At 39.7% G+C, this 17,292-nt stretch overlaps 2 protein-coding genes across 2 annotated transcripts; both read right to left on the bottom strand.

Moving 5' to 3' along the window:
- Positions 1 to 9,114: 9,114 nt before the first annotated feature.
- On the bottom strand, positions 9,115 to 12,027 carry LOC113299907 (receptor-like protein EIX2). The gene has a single exon (XM_026549004.1). It carries the CDS (start codon positions 11,484 to 11,486, stop codon positions 10,668 to 10,670), a length of 819 nt encoding a protein of 272 aa, XP_026404789.1. The 5' UTR covers positions 11,487 to 12,027; the 3' UTR covers positions 9,115 to 10,667.
- On the bottom strand, positions 11,893 to 13,698 carry LOC113296159 (LRR receptor-like serine/threonine-protein kinase ERECTA). Its single transcript, XM_026544492.1, has 2 exons — positions 13,568 to 13,698; positions 11,893 to 13,078 (listed from the first exon to the last, which is right to left on the bottom strand). The coding sequence occupies exons 1-2, from the start codon at positions 13,696 to 13,698 to the stop codon at positions 11,893 to 11,895; spliced, it is 1,317 nt and encodes a 438-aa protein (XP_026400277.1).
- Between the last annotated feature and the right edge of the window lie 3,594 nt (positions 13,699 to 17,292).

The raw sequence follows: 17,292 nt of genomic DNA, 5'->3' as shown, positions 1-17,292 counted from the left end.
CTTACTCAACCAGGAGGGTTGAACCACTTGCCAAGGCGAGTATCCATCTCCGAGGTCAAGAAGAGTAATCCTTCTGACCTCGCAGAAGCTAATATTGCTATAGCAGCCATACTGAAAGATCAAGAGGCTCGGGATGAAAGAATGGTGAAACTCGAAAGGCGAAACAAGAAGTTAGAGCGGAGGAACCGCAGGCTAAGACGTAAGGCCAAGAAGAAGGTGTCACTCACTACTATTGAGGAAATTCCAGAGGAAGAAAGCCCCCTTGAACATTTGAAAGATGATGAACGAATTGATATCCCAGACACATCTAACGAGGAAACAGCAGATCGCTTCCCCAAAGGAAGCCGAGGTATACTCGATCACGAGGGAAGTACCTCTGAAGGTTCATCAGACGTTGACCCTAAACATCAGCGAGATAAAGGACGAATCAAAGAAGTAAAAACTAACTGTGAGGCCGAGAACCTCGCAGCTACCAACCCTAGACGAGGGGGGGGGGGACTCGAGGTCAACTTGTTCCAAGATTGTGCCATACGCTGAGCAGTCAGATGATGACTCGGGGCGGTCAAGGCGTCACTACATCAGACCCTCTTTCTCACCCGAGAGAGCTGTGGGAAGAAGAAAAAAGGCCGAAACGAGGCAAAGCGACAACGATCTCCAAGCACAAGTCAACAGGATCGAAGAAATGTGTAGAGAAGAAGCAGGAAAATCGGAGAACCATAAACTAGCATTAGTATTGCGAGAAGCAGGACAATCACCCCTTTCTGAAAATCTACTGAGACTTTCATTTCCAAGGAAATGCTCTTTGCCAATGTTTGCATCCCCATTCACTGGAACAAGAGACGAAATTGAACACTTAAGGACTTATCGCATGACACTCACCGAATGGGACCATTATGATGTGGTGTTGTGCAAGTTTTTTCCTGCTATCCTAAAAGATGAAGCCCTATTATGGTACAGCAATCTTCCCAAGGGCTCAGTTCAGTCATTTGACCATCTATCCGAGCTATTTTTAGAGACGTACATTCACAACAGTCGAATCGACCTGAAGTTGACGTGTTGTTCCAAATCTCAAGAGGGCCGAACAAGTCACTCCTTTCCTTAGTCACACGATGAAGGAAGCTATACACCGAGATTGGAAAGGTCCCCGAAGATATGCAATCTTGGGCTTTAAAAACAGTCTTAGAAAGACGGACCCACTCTTTGTCCGTATGCATGAGGGCATGCCAAAGAATCTGGGTAAACTAAGAGTAATCCAAGAAGACTATGTTACCTTGGAGGAACTCCAAGACGGAACTTATGACAAAATGGTGAAAGGAACTAACAAAGGACCCAACGTGGTAGAACCACAGAACCTTCCAGCCCAAGGAGCAGGGCGATCCAATGGTGGGACAACCCAGTTCGATAAACATCGGACTTGAGGATGGAAAGGAAGAGATCAGACCCAACAAAAGAAGGGGAAGTTTATAGACCCTGTCTATACGAAACTAAACACACCAATCTCAGAGATCCTCAAGAAGATCGACGGACAACACACAATTACCTATCCATGGAATAGAGGTCAACAACCAGAACGAACTAAAAATCGGTCTGACTTCTGTGAATTCCATCAATGCCACAACCACACGACGGATTCGTGTAGGGACCTAAAGAAGGTATTGCAAGACATGGTCAATGAAGGAAAGATGCAAGAATATGTGGTCCAACCAGCAGCTCCACCAACAACTGGGGCACCCATACATCGCGTGGATATCCCTCGCGAGGCGCAGTACTTAGGCTGCAACACCATCTCACACTCGGCGATTACCTCGCCTGTGCGAGAAGGAAACATTACTGGAAGAATACACAAACGAGACTCTAAAGGCGATGAAGTATTCAGTGTAGCTAGAGAACCTGCAATGGAGGAGTGGATGAAATTACCTATTAGCTTTTCAGCCTCGGAAGCACTGGAAGGAGGACATAATCACAACGATCCTCTTGTGGTCACGATGGCCATCGCACTCCCCGAATGCGAGGGTGAGGAAGTAAAAAACAAAGCGCTACCATGGGCAATGCCCAAAATTCTAATTGATGGTGGCATCTCGGTGGAGATATTGTTTTACGAAACATTCAAACAAATGGGCCTCAAAGACGACTGCCTCATACCATCTACATACAACATATTTGGCTTTAACGGGTCGTCCACTCGCCCAAGAGGGGAGATAACACTAGAGATCCGAGTGGGAAGAATCCTTACCCTAACCACGTTCTGCGTGGTAGACGTGCTTTCACCCTACACAGGCATTATCAGACGATCCTGGATACATGGAATCAAAGGAGTGGCCTACAAATATCATCAAAGGCTAAGATTCCCAACAACTGATAGAGTGGAAGAAATCATTGGAGACTCCGGCGAGGAAAAATACTGCTATAAAATGGATGTGCAAAACGGCGAGAACAAAATGAATTCCCCAAAGGCACAAGCAAGGAGAGCTAGAGGCATCAATAGCCCAGACGAGACCCATGACTACATGGAAATAAGCGATGTACTAGCACACTCGTCTGACACCCCATCCTCGTGCAACACCGTATCCTCGGAGCCGATAGCACGACTCTTATAGCAATCACAGGACCTCCCCAAGGAGGGAGAAGTCAGACCTCGTACTCACACTGAGATCGAGGGTAGTCCTAAGAACAAAACATCCTACACCGGCACCCAAAACATCTTGAAGAATTCCCTCTACAGCAGCTCACAGAAGTTTACTGACATAAGTATTGCGCCTACAAGTGCCTTACTATCTTTCCTAGATTGTTACTCAGGTTACAACCACCGCATTAGAAAGGCTAGCATGCAGACGTACCCTGAACGAACAAAGACACCCATCCCAGATGACTCTACACTAAACCCCTGGACACTCATCAAAAAGGCGACAACGGCTCCTAAGCCCAATCAGACTAGGGAAAAACATCCAATTGACGGAAACGTCTCCTTCACAAGTCGGGCTACAGACAGATGCCCAACTGACACTACAAACTAATGAGAAGCATTAGCAGACTCCTGACGTCACACGACCCATGAAGGTTGATGTTTATCAAGTTCATATTTAAGGCAAGGGCTATGAGCCCCTACTTGTAAGAAGGTTATGAAACCTCCCTCGAAATGTACTAAGGGTTTACACCCTCTTTTGAAATTAATAAAACTACTCTTTTTGACTATTACTTGTCTACATTTTGAATTTATGTTCAAATTTATATTCTAGGTCATAATATTTATTTTTTTATTTTTTCCTATCTATTTTACATACATTTAGGACTAGTCATATCATATTTGCATTTATAACATGCACATCAAATAGATGAAATCACTATGGCATGGTGCTGGCCACACCCCATTCTACAAAACAATACGGGGGAAACAATCCTCAGTTACCTTCTACGGACTAGACCCAAGGTAACATCGTCACGATCATGATATCGGAAGATAACCTGTTTCAACCGGAGATACTCATTCTTGAGAATACGCTCCAACAACTAACTCAAAAGAGCAAAAGCTCAACATCGAGCTCTAAGCAAAAACAAACGAAGGCTAAACGAAAGTTGTTATAACCTCAGTCCAAACAACGTAAGAGATAGCATAACCAATTAAGGAATTGATCACTCCTCGGATATGTTACCCAAAGTTGGGCCAACAGAGTGCAATCAAAACTCGTTCAAAATCCAAAGCATGATAAAGCATAATACAAAAAAAAAGAGATGGCAGTCGCCAGACAGCAATGTTAAATACCAATTAGCAGCAAATTTAAAGCGCCTCCCACATACGAGGACTTACCACAAAAACAACAATGTTATGCGTCCCACAACTGAGGACTTTCCAACAAAAGACGAAACTGTTTCCAAAAAGGAGCAAGTAAACCAACCAATTTATGTCCAAACATAAGAATCCAAAAGCAAGAAAGGAGCAAATTCAGGCCTATCCATCGCCTGGAGCCTCTTGCTCAACCTCTGCCCCACTCTCGACGATAGCATCATCCTGTACGGCTCGGGCACGGGCTCGGCAACTGGCGAAGGGACAGCGATGTTCGCAGCAGCAACTCGTTGACGTTCTCGAAGGACATCAACCTTGCATGCCTTTGTCATCGTAACCTTGTACTGCGCATGAAGATTGGCCAGGATCTCATCTCTCTCGGCACGAACGACAGACAATTCTTCTTCATGGCTATTCACCATTTCATCAAGCTCCTGATCAAGGCTACGCCTAGCCGATCTCTCCTCCTCCAATTGCTTCTCCACCTCAGGCTTTTGTTTGCAAACCTCTGCAACACAAAAGCAAAGACGATTAGCCCACAAAACATATTTAGCATAACACAATGCACAATTTAACATGCAATTAACCTTCGTTTTCATGGAAAACGGTGGTTAAGTTCTGTTCTAAACGGGTCTTCTCGGTATCTATAGCAATAAGCCTTGCTTCTGAAGGAGTCACATCCGCCTCGCGTTGAGGAAAAGATAACATATGCCTATCGTTCTCTTTCTCCAAAGTGATATAATCTCGCTTGAGACGTCTCAATGTCTCCTTGTCTTCCTCCGCCTGTAATATGATAGGCCTATGATCGCATTGCAAGTTAATAAGCTTATCCTTCTGAGCTTGAAGTATCTTGTGGGCCTTGTCTAGCAAATGGCATAGCTCCACAATACGATTCCGATGAACATCAACATCTTTTTGCAACAACACATTTTCTTTCTCTAAGGAGTCAATCTTACACTGATGTGAACTCACATCAAGTCTAAGCTCACTACGCTCTCTACCATGCTTACGACGAGCATCTTCTAACTGCTCCTCCAATCTCTTGACCATCACTACCAATACAGGGACTCATTCAGAAGTCTAAACCCTACCATGGAGATGCAATACTAAGCAAAAAAGAGGTAGATAAATACCTTCCAAATCCTTCTTATCTTGGCGAAACGCCAACGCTTCATCCCTAGCCAGTTGCAGTCCAGTACGAAGCAATTGAGCCTCCTGTTCAGCAGCTTTGGCTCTCCTTCCAGCAGCACGAGCTTTGGCGAGCAGGCCAATTCTAAGATTGTTGCTCTAAACAGAACATCCAACACTACTAGTCAAGACTGGGGAAAAACGAAAAAATAATAAAAGTACGCCAAAGAGCAAAAGATTTTAATCACATACCGATAATACAAGCTGCTGCTGTGAAGCTCTATCCAAGGAATTCAGGATGCGATTCGTCTCCTCTTCGCTCGGTATAGCATACTTCTCCGAGCATATCATAGCCATGGACTCGGAGCCGCCACTAAACAGATGCACAGAAGGAATGTTGGACGGACCCGCAGAGGTAGAAGGAAAACCACTAGAAAAGTTACTTGGTACGCTCGGAGCACCAAAATTGCTCGGAACCAAACTTTGAATACCCCCTTCTCCCTCGCCACCAACAACAACACGCGCATGAGGCAGACTCATCTCTGATCCAAAAGCAGCGTCAGTATCGATCGGATCAGCCAACAGAGCTTGGTTAAGATCATCTAAGAACGAATCATTAACATCTAACACTTCATCCTCACCAAACAAGGCATCAACATCCACTTCCATCGCATTCTCAAGTGCACTAGCATTTGATGTCCTGACACCATCAGTCAACCTCCTCCTCTGCCAAAAACACAACAAACCTCGGCCGCTAAGGCAAAAAACAGGGGCAAGGTATATATATACGTCAAAATACAAGATAAGTATTTTTTACCTTAGCATCCTCGCCAGCCCGAGCAGACTAAGACAACCGCTTACGAGGGACGTTCCATTTGACCTCCCAGGGCCTATAAGCAGGTAGATGAGCATGCATCTCAGGAATGCAAGGAAGAATGTTACCAAGCTCATCCCAACCGTAAATATAAGGACCCTTAACTCGGATAGGAGCAAGAGGCTACTTAGGGTCGTGCGTCTTACGAAGCGTGCGGTTAGTAGCAAACTTTGGATCCAAATCGGACAAGTACGTAAGATCTCGAGAACTCTTCCGAGATCTAGAGATCCCAACCCCAAAACCATCATAGGTATCGGACTGATGACACCAATATTTCTCCAAAAAGGTTTCAGGAGTGTATAAACCCTTTTAGCTAAGATCGAACCTATTCAACTCGTGCCGAGTAACTTTTCCTTGGCTTCGGCGATTACATTCTCTGGCGATCCTGTAGAAGTTACCATTAGGCTGATTGATGGTCGTTGAGGATCAAGCAGGCAAAATACCTCGTACTAGAAAGTATTCAACGGAAAGTATATGGGAAGACGAAGACCGACGTCAAGTTGGACCACTGAGACAATAGTCTCATCAGGCACACAAGGGTTCACCGCCATAAGATCCTTTGAAAGAACGCCATGTTGCTTCTCTTTAGTAGCGTATGGTTTCTAGCCCTCGCCGATTCAAGAAACTCATCATCAGACTGGCCGAAGAAACGCTCAGAACTAGGAGTTCTCATCGGAGCTTTTCCAGGACTGATGAAAACAAACAAAACCAGAAGGAAATAAGTTTAAACGACTAACAAAGCAAAGAAAAATCGAAACTAACAGACGTATACCGGCAATAACTGCCGGAGAAAATGGCGGAAAAGCCTCACAGCCGGAGCAAAAGAAGGAGTTATCAGTCAAAAAAGACAAAGATAACTTTAAAGCCCAAAAGGGAAAGAAAACAATGATAAGAATCATTTATATCTACAAAATCGCATGATTACAGAAGAATCGATGACAACCATCGGAGAAAGCAAAAAGAGAAATAAAAGCAGAAGGACCATACCGTCTTGAAGTTCGAGATGGAGAGTTCCGTCCAGACATTGTGAGTCTCTTTATGGGAGACAAGAAGTTAAGGAGAAACAACAACAGAAAAAGGAGAGAAAGGTAGTTTTGTCTCAGTCGAGGCAACTGCACCAGCGCTACATGAATGACGCGTGTAGATAAAGGTCTAATCTTCTCAGATGGTCAAGTCTAAAAATCAAGGCCGCATTTAATGAAGGATAAGAACAAGACGTGGGTAGTTCCGCATCGTGATGAGAGACTCGGCGATTCATACTACGACCCAGAGCACCAGGTTCTCCACATAAGGCCGGCACGAGCCAGGGGGAAGGCGAGAAAACTCGGAGGGAGAAACCAGTGATCCATCGTAAGAAGTAGTATGGATGTCATCCCGAGGAAACCAGAGCGAGGGAAGACAGCTCACCGAGTTCGGACGGCCACACCACGACGAGTTTAGTTAGCCTATAAATACCAGTCCATGTACCAGGAGATGGACAACTTATGTAACATTTTAGATGGTCTTTCTACAGAGAATTCCTGAGAGAGATCTAGATAGAGAGAAAGTGAGAAATCTAGAAGAGATCTGTAACACTTTCAAGGGTAAGACCTTATAATCAATAAGAAAACATCTTCTTCTCCGTGGACGTAGGTCTTCATGGCCGAACCACATTATATGCTTGTGTTCATCTTTACTTTTCATGCTATTTACATCTTTTTCATCTTTGATCTCGTGTGTTTAAATAGTTTTTAGTCTTTAATTTCACTTGGGTGTAGTAGTCAGAAAATATGCAACTACAGAATTAACAATGTGAAAATTAGGGTTCTTTTTTGGGGACCATGGTCTTATTAGGCCAATCTCCTTGTACTTATAAGGGGTGTCCTAAATTTAGGTAAATACACAGTTACCCTTTACTTTAATTTAAATTAAAACTAACCTAATAACTATATAAACCTAATCATACATCTAATCTAAATGAATCTATAAACCAAAATCGAAATCAAAATTAAAAACAGGAGGGGAATCGAAATTTTTTAGTTTTGAAAAAAAAATTGTTCTCTTCTTCTTCTCTCTTTCCTTGATGTTCCTCATTCGATTGAAAGACCCATCAATCTTTTTAATTCGTTTTTTAATTGGGAAAATTGAGTAGAAATCATCAAAATATGGTTTAAATGGAAGTTAAAGTGCCATGTTCGGTTAGGAATAGTTTTACAAAAACTAGTTTTGTAACCGAACATTCTGAAACCAAGAACACGAAGAACACTTCGGTTATCACGAATTTAATTTTTCGTAACTGAACTCCGAGTTCGGTTGATTAGCAAAAAATAGTTTTAATCGAACTCCTCATTGAAAACCAATATATTTTGTTCGGTTGGTTAGGTTAATTGGAACTTTTTTTCCTTTAACCGAACACTTGTATTCGAACAACAAATGCTGAGTTCGGTTGGTTCGCAATAAAAAAATTGCTAACCGAACCCTTCTCTGAAAATTAATATATTGAGTTCGGTTAGTTCGCAAAAAAAGGTTTTCTAACCGAACTTCACTCTAATATTGAGTTCGGTTCAGTTGAAAATTAATTTTGGAAAGCGAACATTACTCTGTATACTCTGGAATAAAATTTCGGTTAACTGTACCGGAACCTGTTAACCGAACTCATCAAAACCTCATTAAAAGCGAGTTCGGCTACCTCTGTATTTTGGATTTATTAACCGAATTACATTTGCAGAAAGTTCGGTTACATGTTCTTCATATAATATAACCGAACTATGTTGACCTAGTTGAAGTTTTTTCTTACGATTTTCATTTTGAAGATATTTTAGGCCATTTATAGCAATATTAACTAAGTTAAAAGCATACCTCAACACCAAAATGATGTTTTTTCTCCATATTCACCGATCTCAAAAAAAAATAAAAAATAAGTCTCCATCTTCTTCTTCTTCTTCTACTACTTTAATCACTCAATAATTCTACTTGTTTAAAAAAAAAAATCATCTATTAATCCAACCTTAATCAATGGTTAATTATGCTAATCATTACACGACAATAATCAAGAGGGTAGTTTTGCTATTAAAATAAATATATGGATAATCTTTTAAGAAAAAATTATTTATTAATTTAATCTTAATTAATGGTTAATTATACTAATCATTACGCGAAATTAATCAAGAGGATAATTTTAGTATTAAAATAAATATATGGATAAGGGGTATCCTCGTACACTTGAAATAAATCGCCCCCCCCCCCCCCCCCCCCCCAAAAAAAAAAAAAAAAGTGTGCTGTCCAAAACGGTTCCAAAATAAAATAAACTTAAACCACGCCGGCCCATTTAAGAATGCAGCGAGATGCCTTTACCACGCTTCCCATTCTCTTCAGCAACAAAACTTCTCCCTAACGTTTCTACAAAGATGAACACACATTAATCATACCCAATCTCTGTTCATTAAGTTTACTCAATTAATCACAATCCATCGTTTCCTCTTCTCAATTTAAGGGTTGATCAATTGAGTTACTTAGACCAACAGAGATTAATTGGATTTCTCGAATCTGCAGAAGTTGATGAAAACAAAGACGGAACGGAGAAAATTCGACTACAACTTCAAGCTACAAAATGTTGAATTAGCAATGTGAAAAATGGGGGTTTTCGTCTCCTTTTCCAGGTTAGTAATTTCACTGGGCATACATAACTTGTTTTCGATTTGAGTTTTGTTAGTTGCAATGTTTTTGGATGCAAATGGGATTTGATCTGATATGTATCAATTTTTTAGTACATTGAATTAGGATTATGGTTATATGGACAGGTTATGGTTATATTAGGTATTTGAAGGAATGACATCCCACATTTTTCGAGAATTTTGCTTATCATTCATCAAGCCATATATATCCCTAGTTTTCTAGCTGTAGGTTCTAGAACTCTAAGTATAAGATTAGGGTTTTTGATATCTAATGCTAGTGAAGTTTGAGTTCTTATCCATGGGTTTATGTCAATTTATCCCAATTTCCCCTATTTTGATTAGATTAAAGTTTTGGTCAGAAGTCCTTTGTTGGGACACATTGGCAAATTTTGGGTAGTGACAAATTAGGCCGAGGCATGTTTGAATTATAGGTCGCTTGTCGTATTTTTGGGTCATAACATAGACTTTGAGTCACACCTCGGTAGATGTAGGCAAATTTTGGATCACATTATCAAATTTGGCGCACACAGCAGATTTTGAATCATGTGACGTCTTTTTTGAGGATGAGGTAGGCCTTGGGGCAGTAAAAGATTTGAGTCATGAGGCACATTTTGAATCATATAAGTAGATTTAGGTTCACTTGCAGAACCTATGTCACGAGATTATAGAGTAGAAAGGTCATGAATTTTTCAGATTTTGGGTCAAGGAACATTTTTTTTTATCACATGACAATTTTCGGATGGTGTGGTCTTTTGGGTCATTGAAGAATATTTTGTTGCTAGGCAATTTTAGTCACAGTAGATTCTGAGTTATTGAGCAATTTTTCAACCAAAGAGATAAATTTGAGTATCAAGTAAATATGGATCACTTATTAAAATGTAGGTAATGATTTTAGATCACAAACAAATTCCCATACTATAGACTTGTGTATGAGCTAGTTCAAATTGCTTAGTAGTGTTTTTCAAGTAGTTTTTATTCTTCGGGATCTAATTAACAAAATGCAATAGTAACTCAAGTTATATCTATTGCATAAGCTGTCTAAGCCTATCTATTTGCATCTATTTATCTATTTTCCAAGACCAAAGTTACAGCATTGTTTAACTCTTGCAATAACAAAGTGTCCCTGTTTATGGTAAAATTCAACTTTCATATACATATAGCTACAATGTGAAATTCCTTAACAAACAGCTCAAACTCTAAGAAGCTTAACACTCAACACCCACAGCCCTTATCACTTCTTCAAAATGTATCCGGTTATTCTCAATGCAACAGTATCAACAAATCTCCAATACCCCAGCCACCACTTTTTTTTGATTAGAAAGAAAACCAAAACCAAAACCAAAAGGAAGCCCCAAATTCCAGTTCCAATACCTACAACAAAAGCAGCATAAAACACCAGTTTGCCATTTTCTTTCGCTTCACTGTTTGGCAGGCTAATACTAGGATTCAACTGTTCACAAATCTTTTTTGTCGGGTGACCGCATAACAAAGAGTTGCCAACATAAGCTGAACCATCTAAACTCACTAGATCGAAGTGCGCACCTCTAGGAATCATTCCACTGAAGTTATTGTAAGACAGGTCCAGAGTGCTGAGAGGATCGATCGAGGTAAGAGACAATGGAATATGTCCAGCCAATCTGTTGAAACTCAAATCCAGTGACTCTAAACCAACCATGTTCCCGACATTCATTGGGATCATACCATGTAGGTGGTTATGTGATAGATTAAGCATCTTAAGTCCTTTCAGTAGACAAATATCATTTGGAATGGTTCCCTCCAGGAAGTTTCTTGAAAGATCAATTCCAGTATTGTAAGTGTATACAACCCCAAGTTGTTCTGTTGCCTTTTTCCACTGTATTTGTAGTACCACACCAGAATATACCAGTGAGATTACGTCACCAACCACGAGACTGGTATTTGACATACTTGTTAGCATCTCCAAGTTTCCTATCTTCTCAGGAACTGAACCAGACAATTTATTATTTGACAGGTCTAAAAATTGTAGTTTATGCAAATCTGTAATTTCTTTCGGGATCGATCCATTAAACATATTTGAGCTTAAGGAAATGATCCTGATATTACTTAATGTACCAAGGAAATGGGGTATACCGCCTTCAAGATTGTTACTCCACAAGCTGAGAACTTCCAAATAGTGAAATTGTTCGATATAGGTAGGAAATGTACCATTTAAATTGTTCTCATAAAGTTGAAGAAACTTTAGATTTTTTGCACTTTCAAGCTCATTTGGAATGTTTCCAGTGAGATTGTTAGCACCAAGATTTAGTGAAATAAGAGAACTACAATACTTCAGAGTAGAAGTATTCTTCCAGATAATTTGTTCTTTGAGATATCTAGAACACTTAGACTACTTCCTCGTGAACAAATAGCAGAAGAAATCGAACCACTAAGATTGTTACCAGATAGTGATACATGATCAGTATTTGACAGTCTTGCACTTACTTCATCCGAGATTTCACCAGTGAATTCATTATCCGACAAATCAAAACCCTCGACATTTTAGGTGGAAGAGGAAGTGATCCCCGGAGTTTGTTCCGCCATAATAGTAGTGCTGAAAATGGGTATTCTTGAGTAAGATGTATTGAAGGCGGTAGTGTTCCTTCTAGGCTGTTGTTTGAGAGATCTAAGAAAGACAGATGTGGGAGTTTGAAGATACAAGAAGGGATAGAGCCTCTGAGGTTGTTACGTGACAAATCCAACCGATAAAGTTCAGTCATATTGCAAATGAAAGTTGGGATAGACCCTTTCAAGTTGCAACGCTGCAGGCCCAAGGGTTGCAGCCGTTCAAATTTAGATGTCAACGAGTAATTGATGTCTATCTTTATATCTAGAAAGTTACTGTCAAAAGAAATCCATACAGGGTTCAACTCTAGGAATATTGATCTAAATGAGAGAGTTCCTTTTAAATTGTTGCCTGTGATATCAAACACCTGCAGTTTTCGAAGCTTGAAAATGCAACTTGGCATTGATCCATCCAAATTGTTGCTTGTTACAAGAAGAGTTGCAAGTGACGAAACCTCACATATTGATTTTGGGATGGGACCATGTAAATCGTTTTCATTCAAATTTAACACTTGCAAATTTCTTAGATTGGAGATTGAATAAGGAATGGGACCATTCAAATAGTTGTTACTGAGGTCTAGATATTTTAAGTGCGAAAGGTTTGAAATAGAATCCGGGAAGGATCCTCGAATTGAACAATGTGATGCAAGAAGATTGACCAGTGATGATGCATTTGAAACAGAACTTGGGATCGTCCCAACAACATTAGTCAAAGTAATTGAAAGGAATTGAAGTTTAGGCCATGGTTGATCGAATACGTGAAGGAGATTAACAATGAGATCTTTGTTAACACTGACATCCAAGTATTGAAGTTGTGGAAGATAAGGCATTGAACCTTGCAACTGACAATTGTTCAAGTCAAGGACTGAAAGAGATGTGAAAGTAGCAAGCTGAATTGGAATTTGTGAGATCATTGGATTAGAATCCATTCGGAGAAGCGATAGACGTGAGAGATTGTGAAATTCATGAAGTGGAAATGGACCAGAAATGCTACAATCCGAGAATGATAGCTCCCTAAGGTTGGCAAGCAACGATATAGGTTCAGCCCAGTTTGTGCTGAACCTATATCGTTTAGATCAACACCGGTTAAGTTTAGGACCTTGAGATTGGTTAACCCTCTTAACCAACTTATATCAGCTGAAGAAACATAAGTAGTCGGCAAATAAGAAGTAAAAAACTGATATGATAGTTTTAACGTTGAGATGCTAAAAGAGAGTGATGAGAAATCTTCCATCGTAGACGAACACGAGATATGAGGTACTGCAAAGTAGATAGATTCGCAAACTGATTCTTAATGGGACTTGAAAACATCGAATTCGACAGATTAAGGTAAACAAGACTTGTTAGTTTAGAAAAGTGATTGTGGATTTTGGAGTAGTCGAAATTGTTGTAGCTTAAGTCAAGATATTTGAGATGAAAAAGATTCAAGAGGGCAGGAGAAATTGTACCATTAAGTTCAGCGGATGACTCGGATGAAATTGAAATGATATCTGAATAAAGATTACGCATAAACTTTTCCGGTTTTAGGTTCCGCAGATCGACCTTTATTACATGGGAAGTGTCATTAGAGCAATGAACTGCCTTCCAGTTGCAGCAATTTTTTCCTCTCCAAGACGATAAACGACCTGAAGGGTCAGAGAGAAACATTTTAAATCTCTGAAGCGATGTCCTCTCATTGTCATGGCAGCATTTAATTAAGACATGCAATCGAGCAAAGAGCAAAAGAAGAAAAATGGTGATGAATTTCATATTTGTCTAGCTAGCTAGTAGCCAGGATGTTATAATCGGTAATATGTTGTTATTAATTGGGGTTTTGATAATACTTTTTTTTCCATTTCTACAGGAGGTTCTGGGTTTGACCCTGTTGTTTCTGTCTTCTTTTCTTTTAATTAAAATTTTTTAGCTTAAAAAAATATGTATACTAAGGGTGGATTGGGATAGTTGATGAAACGTTAAAACGAAAGTCAGAGTAGAGATACCAAAATGTCCAAGATTATAACATCATTAAGTTATAAACAAGAAATCAATGAACAGTGGACTAATCATTACATAGAAACTCCGTTAATACTTGTTTATTTTGGTTGAATATATGGTTTTACTGACTGAAATTAGTTTGATTGCATTAACACGGTGTCTTGGTTAGTAGTATTTAATTTTAAACATCAAAATAACATAGTAAACGGTAAAAGATAATGAGAATTTAGAAGAATCCGCTATGTTCAACCATAGAACAACTAATAAATTGAATATGTATAATGTATTAACCTTGTTGAGACGAAGTCATGTTAGCGTAAGGACTGAGCAAACTCTAAATATCATTCTGTTGCTTGCCTTGCCGGTTGCCGCATGCTAGTCAGTAGCAATCAAGCTTCTACCGCAGGAACTTTCACTTAACTGTTATATCTTTCATTAGTTTCTTGCAGACGTCTTCATCTTATCAAGGTCCCCTGCGTAACTAGATTAACCCGATAAGGGTTATATTATGTAAAGGATGTAAAAACTATATTATCCTTACAAAATTTGTGACAAAACACCTAGGTGACCAACTTTGTGATACAAAAAATCCAGTCATATTATTTTTAATAAATTAAAACAATTTCATTAAAAGTGGCCCAAAAATCCCAAGTCAAATAATAATGAGCAAATTTAGTTTTTGTGAAAAGCCAAACATACCCTTTTTAGCTTTTCTGCTTCTTCTTCTTCTCTCCTTTCTTTTTTCTTCTTTTTTCCGTCTCCTTCTCCCCACCATCATTATCACCCGCAGCTACAACAGATCTCCACGAACACCAGCAGCAACACCTCCGTCACCTCCACGAACACTTCCGTCTCCTACACAAACACCTCTGTTCTCCTCCACGAACACCTTCGTCTATTTTCTATTGTTTTATTTCCAGATCTATCACCAACAGTAGCTCCGCCACCACCAAACCAGTCGCTATGTCCAAATCCGTCACCAGCAACACCTCTATTTCATCCACGAACACCTCCTTCTCTTTTCTTTTAGTTTTTTGTTTAGATTTATCACCAACAGTAGCTTCGCCACCACCAAACCACCTGTTATGTCCAGATCCGCCACCAATAACACCTCCGTCTCCTCCATTAACACCATCATCACTGCTTCAGCCTCCTTCTTCTATAATCTAAAACCACCAATACCTTCAAATCCGCCACCAACACCTCATCCTCCTTTTATCCCCTACAATCAACACAGTACTTGCAGATCTGACCTCATTCAATCCTCTACAACCACCAACACCACCACCTTCTGATGTATCATCACCAGCAAATGATGATTCATCTTTATCATCGAAATCAATATTTGTGTTGGGGAAATGACAGATTTATGTTGAACCAAAATTGGTTCATCAAATTCTGACAGTTTTGGTTGGTGATAAACAGTAAGTTTATTGATGCAACCAAATTTGGTTTCATCCTATTTTCTACCATGAAACCAAATATTTTAATGATGAAAATTAAGTTTATGATGAAACCAAATTTTGGTTTCACCTGATTTTTGTCTAGTTTATTCGGCCTAACTTGGAAGAAGCCTTGTTTGGTTTCATCATTGAAGTTATGTTGGTGAATGACAATATGTGGATAAATGATGAAACCTAATTAGGTTTCATCGTGTTGTTTTTCATTTTGTTGAATATTGATCTCTATGAAACCAATTTTTGATGGTGAGATACAGATGGATTGTTTTTTGTTGAAACTAGTTTTAGTGAGGAGGTAATGGTAGTGGTGGTTGTGGCAGCAATTGAGGTGGTGCAGTTGACGGTGGTGGTAGGTATCATCTTATTGTGTTTCATTTTTCTTCTTTCTTCCTTCTCCTTTTCTTTTATGATGAAACCAAATTTTGGTTTCACCTGATTTTTTTCCTATTTTATTCGAACTGACTTGGAAGTCGGTGTGTTTGGTTTCATCATTGAAGTTGTGTTGGTGAAATGACTATGTGGAAAAATGAATTAGGTTTCATCGTATTTTTCATTTTTGTTGAATATTTTTCTCTATGAAACCAGTTTTTGATGGTGACACACAGGTGGATATTTTTTTTTTGTTGAAACTAGTTTTAGTTGATGAGGTAATGGTAGTGGTGGTTGTGGTGATGGTGGTTGTGGTGGGGATGGGGGTGGTGCAGTTGATGGTGGTGGCAGGTTTCATCTTATTGTGTTTCATTTTTTTCTTTTTTCTTCTTTCTTCCTTCTCCTTTGTTTTTATAATGTATCTAATTTTGGTGAAACCAATTTTGGTTTCATCATTTTTTCTGTTTGGTTTCATTATTTTTTTCTCATTTTGTTGAATATTGATCAATGAAACTCATTTATTGTGGAGGTGGCGGCTGGTTGGTGGTGGTGGTGGCGGCCAGTGATAATGTTGGTGTTTCTCGGCGGCGGTGGTGGTCGTCGATGGCGGTGGTCTGTGGTGGTGGTCGGTGGTGGTGGTGGTTGGCGGTGGCGGTGGCGGCGACGAAGGTTCTTGGCGGTGGCGGCAGCGGCGGTGGTGGTGGCGCGGTGGTGGTGTTGCTGCTAGTGTTGTTGGTGGTGGGTTGTTTGTTGGTGGTGGGTTGTTTGTTGGTGGTGATAATATAATAAAAGGGAATTAAGAAAGTGCTCATGAAGGGAAATCTAATTAAGAAAATGCCCACGTTTTTTTTGAAAATTAAAAAAATGCCTATGCCGTTTGGTTTTCCGTCTGGCTCCACCATCTTGGTAAAAAACGTTTACTTAGTCAATTTATCACCACATGAGATGAGAAAATGGTGGGTGTAATGACAAATATACCCATTGGCCAGACGAATATAAATTTAATCTTCCACCGTTCATCTCAATTGACGGCTAAAGATCTAAAATATTTGTCTTAATCTTTCACCGTACACGTGTGTTGTTAATTGACGGGTAAAACTAAAACCAGCAGAAGCCAACATGTGTTTAGGGGATAAGAATGAGAACAAAACACGAGTTAGGAGTTTTCATTTGCACTCAGTTTTCTCCGCCTCTCTATCTGTCTCTCTAAGTTTGAAGAAACCAGAAAAACAAGAGTTGAGTGATTGAAATCGATGATTTGTTCTTCGTATTGGTACATAAGGTTTTTTATATCTTTGTTTTTGTAACCGTGACGATGAAGAGCAAAAAAGAGAAGCCAAAGTCCTTAAAGCCGTAAGTTTTTTTTACCTAAACCCTAACTTTGTTTTTTCTGTTCGTTTTATTTGTTTAGATTTCTTTGGTTTTGTTTGAAAATGGAATCAAATCTATCACGGGTGCTGTGAAGATTGATAT

Source organism: Papaver somniferum, chromosome 7 (genome assembly GCF_003573695.1).
Source record: "Papaver somniferum cultivar HN1 chromosome 7, ASM357369v1, whole genome shotgun sequence".
NCBI lineage: Eukaryota > Viridiplantae > Streptophyta > Magnoliopsida > Ranunculales > Papaveraceae > Papaver > Papaver somniferum.
Note: the sequence above shows the minus strand (reverse complement) of the source record. Positions and strands in the feature narration are given on the sequence as shown.

Excerpts from the sequence above, each read along its gene's own strand:
- LOC113299907 (XM_026549004.1), bottom strand. The coding sequence starts at position 11,486 with ATGTTTAATGGATCGATCCCGAAAGAAATTACAGATTTGCATAAACTA.
- LOC113296159 (XM_026544492.1), bottom strand. The coding sequence starts at position 13,698 with ATGACAATGAGAGGACATCGCTTCAGAGATTTAAAATGTTTCTCTCTG. Across the intron at positions 13,079-13,567 it reads GCTCTAATGACACTTCCCAT|GTTCAGCACAAACTGGGCTG; the intron begins GTAATAAAGGTC and ends TAAACGATATAG.